This window comes from Leopardus geoffroyi, chromosome C3 (assembly GCF_018350155.1).
Source record: "Leopardus geoffroyi isolate Oge1 chromosome C3, O.geoffroyi_Oge1_pat1.0, whole genome shotgun sequence".
NCBI classification, from domain to species: domain Eukaryota; kingdom Metazoa; phylum Chordata; class Mammalia; order Carnivora; family Felidae; genus Leopardus; species Leopardus geoffroyi.
Window position 1 is genome coordinate 42,958,841 of NC_059338.1, and position 16,160 is coordinate 42,975,000.

The following is a 16,160-nucleotide window of genomic DNA, read 5'->3' on the forward strand; positions in this document are numbered from 1 at the left end:
ACCCACCCTCCCCTCCCTCCCACCCCCATCAACGCTCAGTTTGTTCTCAGTTTTTAAGAGTCTCTTATGCTTTGGCTCTCTCCCACTCTAACCTCTTTTTTTTTTTTCCTTCCCCTCCCCCATGGGTTTCTGTTAAGTTTCTCAGGATCCACATAAGAGTGAAAACATATGGTATCTGTCTTTCTCTGTATGGTTTATTTCACTTAGCATCACACTCTCCAGTTCCATCCACGTTGCTACAAAGGGCCATATTTCATTCCTTCTCATTGCCACGTAGTACTCCATTGTGTATATAAACCACAATTTCTTTATCCGTTCATCAGTTGATGGACATTTAGGCGAACAAGAGCATTTTGACACAGTCCCTACCCTCAGACAGTGGACAACATGATAGGGCCACCAATGAGTAAGTGGAGAGTTATAAGGAACAGAAAGGTTTGAGGTATGGCTGTTGCTAGTACAGACTGTGATTTGGGCAAGTTTAGTCGTTGTTCTGAGCCTAGATTTTTCTGTCTGAAAAATGGAACTGAGTTTGAGGGGCTCTTTAATAAACCCTGAAGATGTGAATGTATACATGTGAGTAAAGACTCCTATATAGCCCATCATGGAGATGTTTAAAAGGATAGCGACTGGAAAAGCCTGGTCAACCTTTCTGGGTGGTAAGCTCACATTTGGTGCATCAGCCAATACCAAGTCTGCAAACCTTGTTCTCTCTCCTTATCAGGTTCTCTCCAGCCCAGGTTTTCCTTCAGATTTCTGCTCTGTATCTCACCTCCACCACTCCTGTTCTCTCATCTGGGCTTTCTCTTTCTTCCACTTGTCCATTCTAAAGCAGAAGAAAGGATTTGTTGTAACAGGGAAGAATCTTTTGATGCTGAACCAGAAGGATTTTACCTCCCTGACAGGAATCTTTAATGTTTAAATTATCTGGGGCTGTTGAACAAAGGATTCTGGGAAACTCAAAGCTTTTTACAAAGAAAAAGGGGAAAGAAGCCCACACAGTGTTAAGTGTATAATGACTCAACTTGGTAATAAACTCTCAGTCACTCCCCTGAAGGCAGCCACACCTGTTCCTCAGAAGCCTCCAAACCTTTGGGGGTGGGGGGGGAGGCACTGGTTGCTGCAGCTTCTCAGAAGAGTGCAAAAAATGTCTCTTAAAAGAACAGCCATTTGTTCTCTGTCAAGATGCCTCTTAACTGCTGTAATTAGAGTGCTGGCAGGGGGAGGGGAAGAGGTGGAAATGAGGGAAAAAGAATATGAAATCCCTTACTTCCCCTGGCTCACTCTTCCTGCACCACAGGGCTTTGAACCCACTGAAATATTGTGACTGAAACATACACTATTCTGTACAGAGAGGGAAAGCGACTTGTGTGCCCCTGAGTTCATGCCTTGATAGTATCCATGTGCTACAGTGGGGTGGTGCAGACTGTAGGTAATTATACAGAGCAGGGAGATATGAATTCCACTATGTAACTCCGTGTCTTTCATTAAGTCACACTGATCCTTGAGGCTTTTAATTTTGTGATCTGTCAAATAGGGAGAGAAGTATGATGCCCTAGTTCCCATCTTAAAAGCTGGCGAGGACAAGCATGTGAGACCTTGTCACTTTTCCACGTCCACAGTCCATGCTATCCCTTGATCATCCCTGCTAATGGCAGGAGATGTGAAGTAGTTGGAGTGGAATAATGCAGGATTCAAGAATATTTGTGGAGTTGTGTTCTCTTTTGAATTTTATTTGCAGCAATAGCAACAATAATTTCTTGATTATATTTTGCTGAAAAATCAGTCACCATCTTTCTAGCCCATGACAGCAGGGGAGAAGGAGGAGGGGTGGTAGGGAGACAGTCTAATGTGGCTCCACAACAAATACTCCTTGAAGCAGCTGGCACATACCATGTGGATAACAGAATCGGTGCTATGGGGTAATGATTTTGATGTGAATATGTCTGGATATCCAGCTGACTTATATACACAGCTGAACTTTTGATTCCCAGCCCCCCAGAAACCTGCTCCTCTCTGTGTCTTTTCCGTTGCAGTTCATTTAACTCCATCCTTTGCCTTGCTCAAGCTAAAAAGCCTTGGGGGTCATCTTTGACGCAGATCTCTCTCTCTCTCTCTCTCTCTCTCTCTCTCTCTCTCTCTCTCTCTCTTTGTCTCAATGTTTGTTTATTTTTGAGAGAAAGAGCCAAGCAGGGGAAGGACAGAGAGAGGGAGACGTAGAATCTGAAGCAGGCTCCAGGCTCTGAGTTGTCAGCACAGAGTCCAATGTGGGGCTTGAACACACAAACTATGAGATTATGTCCTGAGCCAAAGTTGGATGCTTAACCAACCGAGCCACCCAGGCGCCCCTGACACAGATCTCTCTTATACTCCGCAAAGTGTCAGCAAGTCCTCTTAGTCCTGCCTTCACAGTGTGCCCAGAACCCTGGTGTTTCTCAACATCTGCACACCTACAACTCTGTCCAAGGAAACCATGATCTGGATATAACCTGTAGGGTCTCCCTGCTTCCACCCTTAGCCCTCATCTGCCTGTTGTCAACAGGGTGACAAGAGACATTCTATGAAAACTTATGTCATTGACTCCTCTGCGGCAACCCCACCAATGGCTTCCAGATCATATCTAGTAAAAGTCAAATCATTAAGGGTCTCTAAAGCCCTACGTCCTCTAGCCCTCCACCTCACTGCAGCCCGTTAACCACTCTGACCTCATCTCATTATTGTTCTGTTTAGTCAGTCCACTTCAAGCCATATTGGCCCCTTTCTGTTTTTGGAACTCTCCTTCAGGATGTTCCCTACCTCACAGCTTTGCCCTGGCTATTGCCTCTCCTGGAATGCTCTCCCTTGGATACCTGCTTGGCTCACTCCCTCACACCTCTGAAGTCATTTCTCAAGCCTTGGCTTCCCTGGCCACTCTACCCCAAATCCCAGACCTCCTCCCCATATTTACTATTTCTCTTCCATGCCTTATCTTCCCCCTTAGCACTCAGGAGTTTATAACATACTTTATATTGCTTATTTATGTTGTTTATTGTGTGTCTCCTCCACTAGAATGTAAGTTCCACGAAGGCAAAGATTTCTGCTTTTATGGTTGCTATAGTATCCCATATTCTAAAATAATGCCAACCACACGGCAGGCACTCAATCATATTTTGGAAGCAGAATGAATATGTGTAGATGGTTGGATGGATGGATGGATGGATGGATGGATGGATGGATGGGTAGATGGATGAAGGCCTTGATGTAATACGTTATATGTATTATGATACATTCTCAGGAGTGTCAGTGATACTTCGAATAGGCACTTGAAAACACCTACTCTATACTAGATACTATACTTTGCGTTTTTTCCCTCTATTATTTAATTTAATACTCACAATGCTTTGAGACAGGTATGGTATTTATTCCTATTTTACAAATGAATAAACTGAAGATTCAGATGCTAACTTGCCCCAGATCACACCCCGATGTAGGCAGGATTCAAATCCAGTTCGGTTCAGTTTCAGAGCTTTTAATTATTATGCTCCAATGGTCTGCATTATACCAACTTCAAGGTTAAAAAGCAAAGCAGGAAACATATTCCAGCTTCTTCATTATCCCCTTTGTGTTCATTGCCAAGCCTTCCCCTGCATCTACTCAAACAAATAAATGAAATTTCAATATAGAGAAGAGCAAGGAAAAAGGTAAAAAGATCACACATTCCCCAAGATCCTAAAAGAATACGCCTCTTTGATTTCTCATGACTGAAATGTCATGAAGATGTGGTATGCACTGGCTTTGGAATCCAGAGATCCAAGTGTCCAGATGAGCCGTCACGTGCTGTAGGCCTTGGACTGGCAAGCCATCTGACCCATCTGTACCTCGGTCTCCTTGCATGTCAAAGGCAAGACTTGGAGAATTAATTTGTTGGGCATACCCCACCTGATATTCTGGTCTGTGAGACCCATGGCCTTTGTTTCATTGCTGTGGGTGTAGGGTGGAGGAGTAGGGGTGGGATGCAGCATTCTGTGTAAGGCAATGTATTTGCCTTAAAGAAGGACTTCTTCTCATTGGAGGAGCCCTCCCAAAGCTCCTGATCTCTGAGGAAGAGTGACATGGTATGAGACAGCACCTGAGTTAAGCATCCCTTACCCTTCTGGACTCACATCCATCCTGCTTATTGGAGTCAACATTGGATGGCATTTAGAGAATTGGGCACTGCTCTGGCCTTTATTTATTAGCAATGTAAGGCTCCTTAAATCCTTTCTGGAATAAGTCAAGGGATAAGGCATAAATAACTAAAATATAGCTGAACTGTGTGACCTTCAGTAAGGTGTTTACCTTCTCTGGGCTGTGTTTGCTTCTCTCAAAAATGGGAGAAAAACTTCCCCAGAGTCTTAAGAACAACCAAAAGCTGTTTTACCCTCCATCTTCCAGCCCTCGTTCCAATGAGACTGAAATTAAACCACAGCCAACACACAATTGCCTGACTTCCCCCAATTTCTCTTAGTTTCAGAATATATAGGGTCGAAGAGGTTTTTCTTGGTGTCTAACCCAAATTCCTCCTCCTGAAGCAAACGTCTTGCAGAAGACTGGCCAAGTTCCTTTGGGAGCAGTGAAGCGTTTTGAAAATGTGGTCTCTGAAGAGTAATAGGAATATGACCATGTGGCCATTAGTGTGCTTGGCAAAGTGTCTGCATATACTTCTCCGTGCCGGTGTGAGCATGCGTGTATTTGTGCCAGTGTGTGTGTGATGAAGTGTACAAGTGTGTACAGGAGTGTGGGTAAACAGATCTTTGAGTCACACAGGCCAGCCCATCCTGGAGGGCTTTGTCTTCCTTTTGGTTGCCATGACAGCAGCAAAAGGCCTCAGCATCAGTAAACAAAGCTCCCTGTGTGTACTGAATCAGGAGGAGGGGTCTGGAGCTAGAGGCTAAAACAGGAGCCAGAGTCCTCCAACAGAGTGTTTCTTGTCACAGCTTCTTGTCACCAGAACGTTTTCCTCACTAGGTAAACAGATATCTGTCTAGGTGCCCTGTGACTCTGAGGTGACCCAACACGGGCAGGAATTTCAGGCTGCAGCAAGGCTTCATTGAACCTCCCAAGAGTTAGTCCCCATGAGTTAGTCAGTCACCTCATGATAAATTCTAGCAATGTGAACGACCAGGCATCCTCCCAACACCCCATGGATCAAAACCAGCCACTTTAATGTATCAATATACAGATTAGCACTTTGTGAATTATCTGAGGCAGTGGCTCCTTTATAGATGTGTAAGTTCATAAAAGAGAAATCATTTTAATATTAACCTAAATATGATTTAAAAGACAACTCTTCTTTCTTCCTATACACCACCCACCAGTCACACATGACAAATATTTTAGGTGTTATACCTTGTCTGAGATTATCTATATAATCCTTCTACTTCAACCAATTGTGAATAATTTGTAAATAATTGGCTATATAGGAATTGTTGATTTTTACAAATTATGCCTCTCATATAAAGTGCTAGAAAACAAAAGCAGTCACAAATGCAAATTCACTGACTAGACTGAAAATTGTATTTAACCAAGCAGAACAAGGAGATCAGCTTTCTTCTTAGTTCCCATAACTGAATTTAGAAACTCAAACCTTGCATACCTAACTGACAAATAGAATAGAGGCTCATCCATGCTTAGCTTCAACTCACTTTCATCTAGGTGAGAGCTATCATAGGGGGGAACTGCAAATTATTGTCTTGCACAAAGTAAGAGGGGGGTGGTAATAACTAAAAACTATGGATAGCAGAATTGGGTAGAAGTATCTCTAACGAAACAGAATTTGGATTTTTTCTATTATATAGTCCCTTACAAGAACCCAGTCAGGACTACCAGAGTAACCAGATTTATTCCTGTTCTTGGTCACGAGCAGAGGGTTTTTTGTGACTTTCTAATGATTGACAGGGAAATTGAGGCAGAGAGGTTACTGCCCAGTTTATTAGCACAGAAGTTACCTAGAAACCTATCTCTGAGGATAGACCTGATAGTATTTCTGCTATATCACATGGGACTTATTTTTGTTCCCCCTGTTTGGGATTCTGGAGTCTAGATGCATCCTGTCTTGAGTTCTGTGACATCTGTGGGTGCTGCTGCCAGATGGAGCAAATGAAGAGGAGTAATTTACCCATCCTTTTACCTTAAGCCACAGACCAATACAAAAAGGGCTGAGGGGTCATGAGCACTCTTTTATAGGCCATATTTCCTCCTTTTAAACTTCCTGTTGCTTGATTCAAAGGAATTAAATAAATTGAGATATTTGGAGGGTCACTCTTTGGCAGTGGTCATCTGGATGGCTAAGTAAGGTAGCAGTCATATACTTTATCTTTGCAAAAGTATCATCATCCAAATAATTCCAGGATCCTCTGTGAAAAGGAGAGAGAGAGTACTCAGGTCTTCAGGGAAGAGAGGAGATCAGTGGAGGGGCATGCTTCCCTTCCCTTGGGGCCAGCCACGTATATATGCAATGAGAATGGTGGACACATTGGATCTAAGGTCAGAATAGATACCTATTTTTGGCAGGTAATGGAACTGAATCTTGTCTGTCCCTGTTCTCTCTAGAATGTAATATGCATAAATAAATGATGGCTGTATTATAGACACAAGATCAAGCAGTACATCACTAGCTTGACTAATGCTATGAGTTTTATACTGGGTCTTTATTAACCCAACACAGAGCAATGGATTTTTGTGCTGTTCTCTCAGTTAAAAAGATAGTCCTTTTAGAAAAAGCAAAACAAAACAAAACAACAAAAAAACTGTTTTTATGTCCTTATTTTCTTTGACCTTAAGCTGAAACTAAATCTCTTTTGTAGACTTTTAATGTTGAGTTCTAGATAGCATGGAAGACAGCTGAGGCATTGTGGAAACAGCCTAGCTTGAATTCCGACCCTGCCTTCTGCTAATTAGGTGATCTTGGGCAAGAACCTTTCTGAATCTCCCAGAGTTTTTACATATATAAATGAAATGGTTTATATGCAAGTGATTTGTAAATTAAAATTTTCACAAATGTGTTATGTGAATATTAGCTGTTCTTTATATTTAACTTCCATAATCTGTGGAACCTACTGTAATGCCAAGCCTCGGATCCAGCTTCATAGGGCCTTGTTGGAATGTGATATGATGTACATTCTGCTTGGCCTTGTGAAGCCTGTAGACTAGTCAGGGAGATAAGCCAGGGCACAAGTATGACAACAAAGGAGGGGTGAGAGATTTTATGAAAGACACTGGTGCCATACTCTCTGCTCTAGGCTCCCAGTGGAAAGAGAAAACAGAAAAGTCCCCTTGATAAACATAGTACAGAACCCTCCCCCTACCCAACCCTTCTTTGTCCACTGACACAGGGGCTGCTCAGGAAGTATCCCCACTGGTGCAGATTCTTTGCTTTACTGCTTTTAGCCAAGAGGCTTCTTTAAAAGACCAGGGCAGTTTTATTGGGCTCTGGACCCTTGAGCACTGCCAAGGGGCTAGGTGGAAGGGTGAGAGGACACAGGGACCTGCAGTGACAGTAGAGGAGAGCAGGAAAGCTGGCTGAAGAGACCCGGCGCCAGGAAACTGCCAAACATGCAAGGAGGCTAGACTGGGGTTTGTTGGTCTCCTTCACAGGAAATCAAGGTATGTGGTCATTATGGGGGACAGGTAGAAGTGAGACACTGTGTACTTCGTACACTAATTCTACGGAGATCTTCGTGGAGACGAGCAAAGGAACAGTGGTGGCAGCATCCAGGAGTTACCTGGCAACTGCTGCTCTCTGGCTTGTTCACCTGCCTCCCTTTGAGTCAGTGCAGAGACGGAATGTTTCTTCATTTGAGCCTTTGGGAACCAGGGTAGAGCTATCAGTATGCTCTCCAAGTCAGCCTGGATATTTTTAATTAACAAAAAAATCTATTGGACATATACCATGTGCCAGGCCTAGTCTAGTCCGGGAGGATACAGAGTTGAGTAAGACATGGAATATTTTCACAAGAGGCTCGCATAGAGGGAGAGGCAGTCACATGTACAGCTTACCACAGTGAAGCCTGGCTGTGAGATGAACTGTAAAGACACAGAGGAAAGAAAGAATGGAGGCTGGAGACTGGGAAAGGGAGAGAGGGAGAGGAGAGGAAAGCTGAACAGAAGAAGTGTCATTTCACACTGGCCTTGGAGAAGGATTTTGACAGAATTGGGCAGATAAGAAGAGAAACAGTGTGGACCAGGCCTTGATAGCCGTACTGCATTCTCCAGACAGGGAGACGGGTGCTGCCGCTGGAGCATGGCCGTGGTGACTGCAGGCAGGTGGGCGGGTGGGAATGATGGGAGGTGAGGTTTGGAGGAAAGGTTAGGATCAGGCTGTGAAAAACCGTGAAGGTCATGTTAAGTGTTTGTACTTCATTTAGCAGAGGGTGGAGGAGGCTGTGGAGGAGCAGGGGAAGAATAGAAAGAAAATGGAATGTATAGGATCTGAGGGTCATGGTTCCTCTTAGTGACTCTGTGTCCTTGGATGCTTGCTCTCTCACAGGGCCACTTAACTCTCCTTAGATTTAGTTCTCTGAGCTAGAAAATGGTGATGTTGGTAATAATGCTTATCCTCGATGCTAAAGGATTATTGTGTTCCTCTGCTCATAGCCTGCTTAAATCCTCCTTTTTTCAAGGTCTTCCTCAAAATATTACCTCCTTGTTAAACCTTCCCGGATCCCTAGAGTGTATTTGAAAAATCAAGACACATACATATGAAACAATAAAGAAAACAGCATATAAATATGCCATTGGACTAGGGAGACATGTGTGCCGCATGAAGAGCTTGGGCTCTTAGAGCAGACAGGCTTAGGGTCCAATCCTGGATCTGCTTCTTACTTAAATTATCACAAGTTGTTTAACTTTTCTTTTCTTTTCTTTTTTTTTTTTTTTTTTTTTGAGAGAGAGAGCACGAGAGTGAGAGCGTGAGCAAGTGGGGGAGGGGCAGAGAGAGAGGGAGACACAGAATCTGAAGCAGGCTCCGAGCTCCAGCTGTCAGCACAGAGCCCGACATGGGGCTCAAACCCGTGAACCATGAGATCATGACCTGAGCCAAAGTCAGATGCTCAACTGACTAAGCCACTCAGGCGCCCCGTTTAACTTTTAAATTGAGGACAAAAATACCCGTTCCACCTTCTCAGAGTGATTATAAAAAAATATGAGCAAAATGTATGAAGGTGCTCAGAAACTAGAAAGGGCCTTACAAATGCTACTCACTGTGATTATTGTTTTAGGTTTAGAAGTGATCAGATCTAATGTGTGTTTTAGAAAGAGTGAGTGAGATGGATAAAATGAAGAGAAGAGAAACAGGTGGTTGAGAGACCATGTAAGTGCTATTGCAATAATCCAGGCATAAAATGATGAGGTCCTGGACCAAGGCAGTTAGGACAAAGAGGAAAGGTTGATCCAAGTGCTGTTTTGAAGATAGAACCAACAGAACATGGCACACTAATTGGACAGGAAGGATAGAAAGAAAACAAAGAGCCAAAGGTAAAAACCTTGATAGATGGTGTTACCATGAACCAATCCAGCCCCTTGTTTCTTTCTAATTGTTGACATCCAGGGAAGAAGGCAAGGAAAGGCGGTACCCCACGGCTTGTATTCTGTTATTCTGACTCTCAATGGCCCTGGACTCTTCATTTTGACTGTCTCCCTCTCCATTCCCCCAAAACAGTGTTGATAGAACCATCTGAACCTGAAGACAAGCTCATGATTTCTCCTTTTAATATGCCTTATTCCCATGCCCTCAGCCTGACCATGACCATGATAAGGTGTCTGTGCCAAGGAATCCATCTATCTTGGTAGGAGAGGGTGAATGAGGTGCCTCCTCTTCCTCTACCCTGGGGCTGTGACACATCCCTCAACCCCTGGCTGGTTTCTTCCTCCCTGGATATGAACAATGTTTTATTTTGGAAGAAAAATTATGCTCAGAGACTGTTTGACTTTTCCAGCAATTTATTTAACGAAAGTTCACTGCAGGAATTTGACAAGCCAATAGTACACAGGATAATTTCTGTTAATAAGCCAATAAAGAAATAACATACTCACCGGGGCACCTGTGTGGCTTAGTCGGTTGAGCATCCAACTTCAGCTCAAGTCATGATCTCGTGGTTTGTGGGTTCAAGCCCCACATCCGGCTCTGTGCCGACAGCTTAGAGCCCGGAGCCTGCTTCGGATTCTGTGTCTCTTCCTCTCTCTGCCCCTCCCATGCTCATGCTTTGTCTCTCTCTGTCTCTCAATAATAAATACACGCTAAGAAAAAAAAATTTTTAGAGAAATAACATACTCAAAATCAATGATAGATCAATCACACTGTTGTTCCAGGCAAGAGGAGGTGAAAGGAATAAAGTGCAAATTTAGTTGAGGTGTACCTTTATACAAGTTGGTACTGGGGAGAGACAGCTTAGCCAAACTGGGAGCTGATGTCCAGGTACTAGTGCAAAAGTAAAAGCCCCGTGTGGCTGGAGCATGTTGCTATGGAACGGGGCCTGGTGTGGATGGGCAAGCTGATCTTCATGGGGCCTCTGCACGACTCATCACTGCCTGTAAGTAACACCTTTACAGATGTAAAGTTTTATTCAACTTACTGCTGGAAGCCCTAGCCACAGAAGTCAGTCAAGAACAAGAAATCAAAGTCATGGAAATTGGTAAGGAAGAAGTAAAACTTTCACTATTTGCAGATGACATGATGCTATATACAGAACACCCTCAAGACTCCCTCAAGAAACTACTAGAACTGATCAGTGAATTCAGTAAAGTCCCAGGATACAAAACCTATATGCCAATATCCATTGCATTTCTATACACTAATAATGAAATAACAGAAAGAGAAAGTAAGAGAACAATCCCATTTACAGTTGCACCGAAAATAATACCATACCTAGGAATAAACTTAACAAATGAGGTGAAAGACCTGGCCTCTGAAAACTATGAAACATTGATGCAAGAAGTTGAAGAGGACAAAAAGAAATAGAGAGACATTCCATGCTCACGGATTGGGAGAACAAATACTGTTAAAATGTCTATACTACCCAAAGTAATCTACAGATTTAATGAAATCCCTATCAAAATACCAACAGCATTTTTCACAGAGACAGAACAAACAATTCTAACATTTGTATGGAAACACCAGAAACTAATATGACACTGTATGCTGGTTGGAATTAAAATAAACTTCAAAACAAAAGTGTCACTGTTACCAAGGCTGGAGCTGATTGGCCAAGATCTTCAAGAAGCTATCTTAGATCAGCAAAGTATAGCCTTGCTCAGACCAAGCACTCTTGGGTCATCCTCACAAATTCTGCATTCATAGTCTAATGTGCCCTTGCCATAGTTGTTTCTTCATATGCTTTTATTGTTAAGCCCCCAGTGTGGCCCCTCAGCAGCTGAGTGGCTGAGTTCTGATACGTGAGAACAGAGAAGATGATGACACCCGGAGACAGCTTACTTCATTCTTAAAGCAACGCAACTTTCCTTCGAAATACAACTTTTTACAGTGGGTGCTGGGCTCCCTCATTGTCAGGCTGAAGCTCTCTAGCTGTGGGGAGCACCTTGGCTAAGGGCAACAGCTTCCAGGTAGTAGGGAGCATGCCTGAGCCAAGGCTGGAGAGGCACTACACTACTAAGGGCATTGTAGCCTGGAGGGGTGTTTGATGACAAGGGCATTGGTAGAGGTGGTTGCTAGAGAGGCCTATTAACAAATGAATATTTCTTTAACCCCATTTGCTCAGGCATTGAATTTGCTCATCTTCCTCTCTACCAGGAAGCCCTTGTGTCTCTTTTCCCTTTCCACGCCACCCACCCTCTCCTCCCCCGCCACCCAGGGGTTTAGGCTTTTCATCGTCTTGTGCCACAGAGTGGCTCTGGTCCCTTGCACCTGTCAGTGGACTGTGTCTTCTCCCTGACCCTGACCTTGGCTTTCCATCTATCTCATTATCTCCTCTCATATCCCTCCCATCTTCCTACTCTCTTTCTTTTGGAGCCAGGTGCCCTTCCGGTGTCCTTCCCTTTCCTATTTAACCTCCACTAGCCGTCTTCACACAGCACTCAGTCCTTCAAGGCATTGGTGTCAATGGTCTTCAGTGGCAGCCCTTATAGAGTGTCACAGGATGCAGGATGCCAGAGGAAGCACGGCACTATGGTTAGACTTTAGATCCCAGCAAGTTACTTCCCTTCTCTAATCCTTGGTTTCCCCATCAGTTAAGTAGGAATTTTAATAGTACTTATTACTTCACATGGTGACTGTAATGGATTAAATTAGAGTCCATGGGTATGAAAAACTTCATACAGGGCTGGCACATAATTGGTCCATATAGATTAATCACTGTTGTTATTAAAAGCATAAAGGGTAGGTGTGCCCCTCAGGAGGGTTAAGGGCCTTATGTTGTAGCTGGGGAAACAGAACATAGCATTTTGAACCCTAGTTTATCACCTGACTAAGAAAGTACCTTTCAAAATAGAGCAAGCAGAGGGTGTTAGTGATGACTGGGATGAAACTGATCTGGGAAAGCTTCTTGAGTGAGGCCAAACAAAGTATGTTTCTGAACAGCATTTTAAGGAGGTGATAGTTGCAGCCTGGAACAAAGGAAAGGGGAAATGGGGCGTAGAGAGTCACCTGCTCAAACACTCTCTTGCTCCTACTTGCTTCACCCTTCCTTTTAGTCACGGCATTACCCCAGTTCACTGCTTATGAATCTCATCCTTCTCATCCACAGGGAATTTGCCAAAGAGAGAGAGAGAGTGGAGAACCGGAGAGCTTTCATGAAATTGCGGCGGCAGCAGCAGATTGAGCGTGAGCTGAATGGGTACCGCGCCTGGATAGACAAAGCAGGTGAGGCCTGGCGGGCTGCACAGACATCAGTGTAGATGTCCCCCTGAGCACTCCCGGTGCCTCCATTCACAGGAGCAGCCTTGGCCAGAGCAGAGAGTAGCTGTGGATGCCTCACCGGCTTTGTGGGCTCCATGCTGGTCCCTCTTTCTTCCTCAGGGACTAACTGTTCCTATTCTTCTACCGAACACCTTCACGAGGCTCACAGTTTAGCAAGGTGAACTGAGTGAAAGGTAACATAGCTAGCTCCTGGAGCTGGGTTGGGTGTGTGACATTGTACACTACTGCTGATAATTATAATGACCACCAGCAGCAGCAACAACAGTCCATTCATTCCACAAATATTTGAGCACTTGCTTTGTGCCAGCCCCTGTCCTAGGTACTTGAGATACAGCAATGAACCAAACAGACCACCAGCTCACCAAAGCCCCTTTCATGTGAAGCCCATTCCCCTCTATTGGAGAAGGCAGGGATAAACAAAATAATAAATGAATAACTTGTAAGAAGGTGACAAGTACCATGGAAAACAGATCAAGGTAGGGTTGTGGGGTGTAGGGTAGGTTGTGTTTTGAAATAGGGAGATCAGGGAGACCCTTTTGGGGAGAGACTTGAAGGAGTTGAGGTGGTAAGTCATGGGAAGGTCTGAGGGGGATATCTCAGTGCTAAGACTCTAATGTGGAAGCAAGCCAGGAATATTCCAGGAATAGAAGGAAGAATGAGTAAAGGGAGAGGGGCAGGAAGACAGGGTGGGGCCAGTGATGAGAGGAGTGGGCAGAACTTATGGGCCATTGTAAGGGTTCAGGGCTGTGCTGTTAGTGATGCAAGAACCATTGGAGGGTTTGGAGCTGAGCTGGGACATGGTCTGATTGAAGATTTTGAGGGGGCCCTTTGGCTGCTGCATTGAGAGTACACTGTAGGAGGGCAAGGTCAGAAGCAGGGGACCGACGGCGAGGCCACTGCGGTGAGACGGGTAATACCTGATGGTGAGAACTGGTGATTCCTATCACCAGTTCCTCGCTATGAGGCTCCGCCTTGAGGATAGGTCCAAACCTATCATGATTTTGTTAACCCACAGAACCACCAGCTTCAAGTTTGACTGTGGCTCAGCTGCTCATGAAGGGGTATCGATCACCACATATCTGTCAGTAAAATCGATGCATTTGCTTTCCTTATTATTTTAAAGATTACATTGCATTGGTGTTATATATCTTTATTTTCATCCTGAGCAAAGAGGAATTTATTTTAATAAAAAGATACACATGACAGCATTTTTTCCCCTCTATTCTTGGTAGAAAGCATAGCACAGATGTGAGATCTCTCCAGAAAAATTTGGAATATGATTTGATGCTTAGTTGCCTGAGACTTATTCTTCCATAGCAGCTTAGGAATGACACCATGGCCCTCCTCTTCTACCCACCAAGACAAAAAAGCCCTGTCTCAGCTCTGGAGTCAACTTTTGATCATCTGTCAGGGATGAGAGAGTACGTATGATTAAAAGTGCCATTTCAAAGCCAGACAATAAGCACCTCCCATTTAGGACCATCTGCATTTCTTTGCTGCTTTTAGAAGCATGTACCATACCCACTGACTATACTTTCAATTTGCCCTTTCTCCTCCGAGGTTCTCGGGTAGGGGTGAATGTGAACCTCTCCTCCTTTCCAGAATGTTAACTCAGCCTTACTGAGCAGATTTGTCTCCAGGTCTGGCAGGCAGCTTGAAGTTCCCCACTGTTCTTGGCTTCCTGGGTGGAGGAGCCATCTGACAGACCACCCCAGGGAGCAGTCTGGCAGCAGAACTGGAAAAGAACGTTGCCCGCCCTGTCCATGACCCGACTCGTGGTCAGGCAGCACAGGACGCTGTTCTTTGTGGCTCTGCTTTTCAGATACATGCAGAATCCCAAGGCTCCACTTTCTTCCAGTTGGCAAAGCCAGCTCTCTCCTTCTAAGAAAAAAGACGCACTGCAACGTCAGATTGGGCTTCCTGGCCCTTCCCTTTGCAAATGGGGTGTGAGTGAATCAGAGACATATGGGTTACATTTCCCTGGAAAGAGACTCTCAAGTTCGAGAGAGAACTTGGCAAAAGGCTATGGGGGAAGGTGGGGGCAGCTTCCGCACATCCAGAGCCCTCAAGCACTTCCCAGAGATACTCAGCAGCACCACGCGCCCTCCTTCTGCCTTGGGGGTCCTCAGATTAGCCCACCCAGCACCCAGACACAGTACAGAGCAGATGTGCCTCCCTGGCTGAGGTCATTCATGTTGCTATGAGGTATTTTAACGAGTACCTAATCTTTAAATGATGTCCTCTGAACAACGTGTGCTGTAAATGACTTTAAAACCTCTATGTCTGCATAAAGGAGCATCTCACCAATAACATTTAACCTGTTAACTTAGAGTTTTGCCAGAGGCTGTACTAAAAAGGAAAGCTAAACATTTATGCCTTGGTATAATAGCTATCCTGAGTGGTACCCTCCGAGCTTCAAAATGTTCCCCTCCCTGGGAAATACATTATATGCTCTCAGTTTTATATGCAGGTGGAATTATGATAATGACTTTACCCTCTTCTGCTTGTCCTTTTACTTGTTACAATTGCTTAAATGAAACCATCATTTAATAGGGTCTGCTGCAAGCTTTTCCCCAGCAGCTGGGATCTTAAGGACTGATGGCTTCCAGCTTCCAGCTTCCTGCCTATGGCTGAGGTTGGGGTGAGGATTAAACTCATCCACATCACTCCCAATGGAGACACAGAATCCTGTCAGATATGGGACAGAAGGGCTAGTTTGTAAGTTTGGAGGAATGCTAGTGAGGTTTATCCTAACAAGTCTTACTAGAAAATAGCCCACTAGTGATGATACCTCCCTGGAATACAGGACTGTTCCTGGGGAGGTCAAGAGGAAAATCCAAGGAACCGCTTGATTCTTTTCCAAATACTGACAACCAGACACAGCATTCCAACACTGGCCAGTCCTTCAGTTCTCCAATTGGGTATCCAAAAATTCAATTCAATCCTGACACTAAACACCACCAGAAGTTAGTGCAGATCCCACAGATTAGGGACTCAGTCCCACAAACCTGCCATCATTTCACACACCAGCCACAAGCGGAGTCCCCACGTGACTTGCATTTTTACCCACTCAGTTGCCAATTTAGAGGGTTCCAGGTTGATCATTCCTTGAATGATTTCCAGAACTCAGGAAAGCTATACTTCCTATCACCAGTTTATTACAAAGGATCCAACTCAGGAATAACCAAATGGAAGAGATTCCTCGAGTAAGGTTGAGGGTAGAGGGGGACACAGACCCTCCATGCCCCTTTCAGGCACGTTACTCCCCAGC

The 16,160-nt window shown here is 44.4% G+C and overlaps 1 protein-coding gene across 10 annotated transcripts in view; it reads left to right on the forward strand.

The window, feature by feature from the left end:
• The window catches only part of CACNA1E (calcium voltage-gated channel subunit alpha1 E), a 497,854-nt gene that overhangs the window by 390,455 nt on the left and 91,239 nt on the right, over positions 1-16,160 (forward strand). For all 10 annotated transcript variants that reach the window (XM_045452580.1, XM_045452585.1, XM_045452576.1 and 7 more), the window contains exon 10: positions 12,717-12,832. In XM_045452580.1, the coding sequence (XP_045308536.1) occupies positions 12,717-12,832 (116 nt within the window). The remainder of the gene's footprint in view (positions 1-12,716; positions 12,833-16,160) is intronic.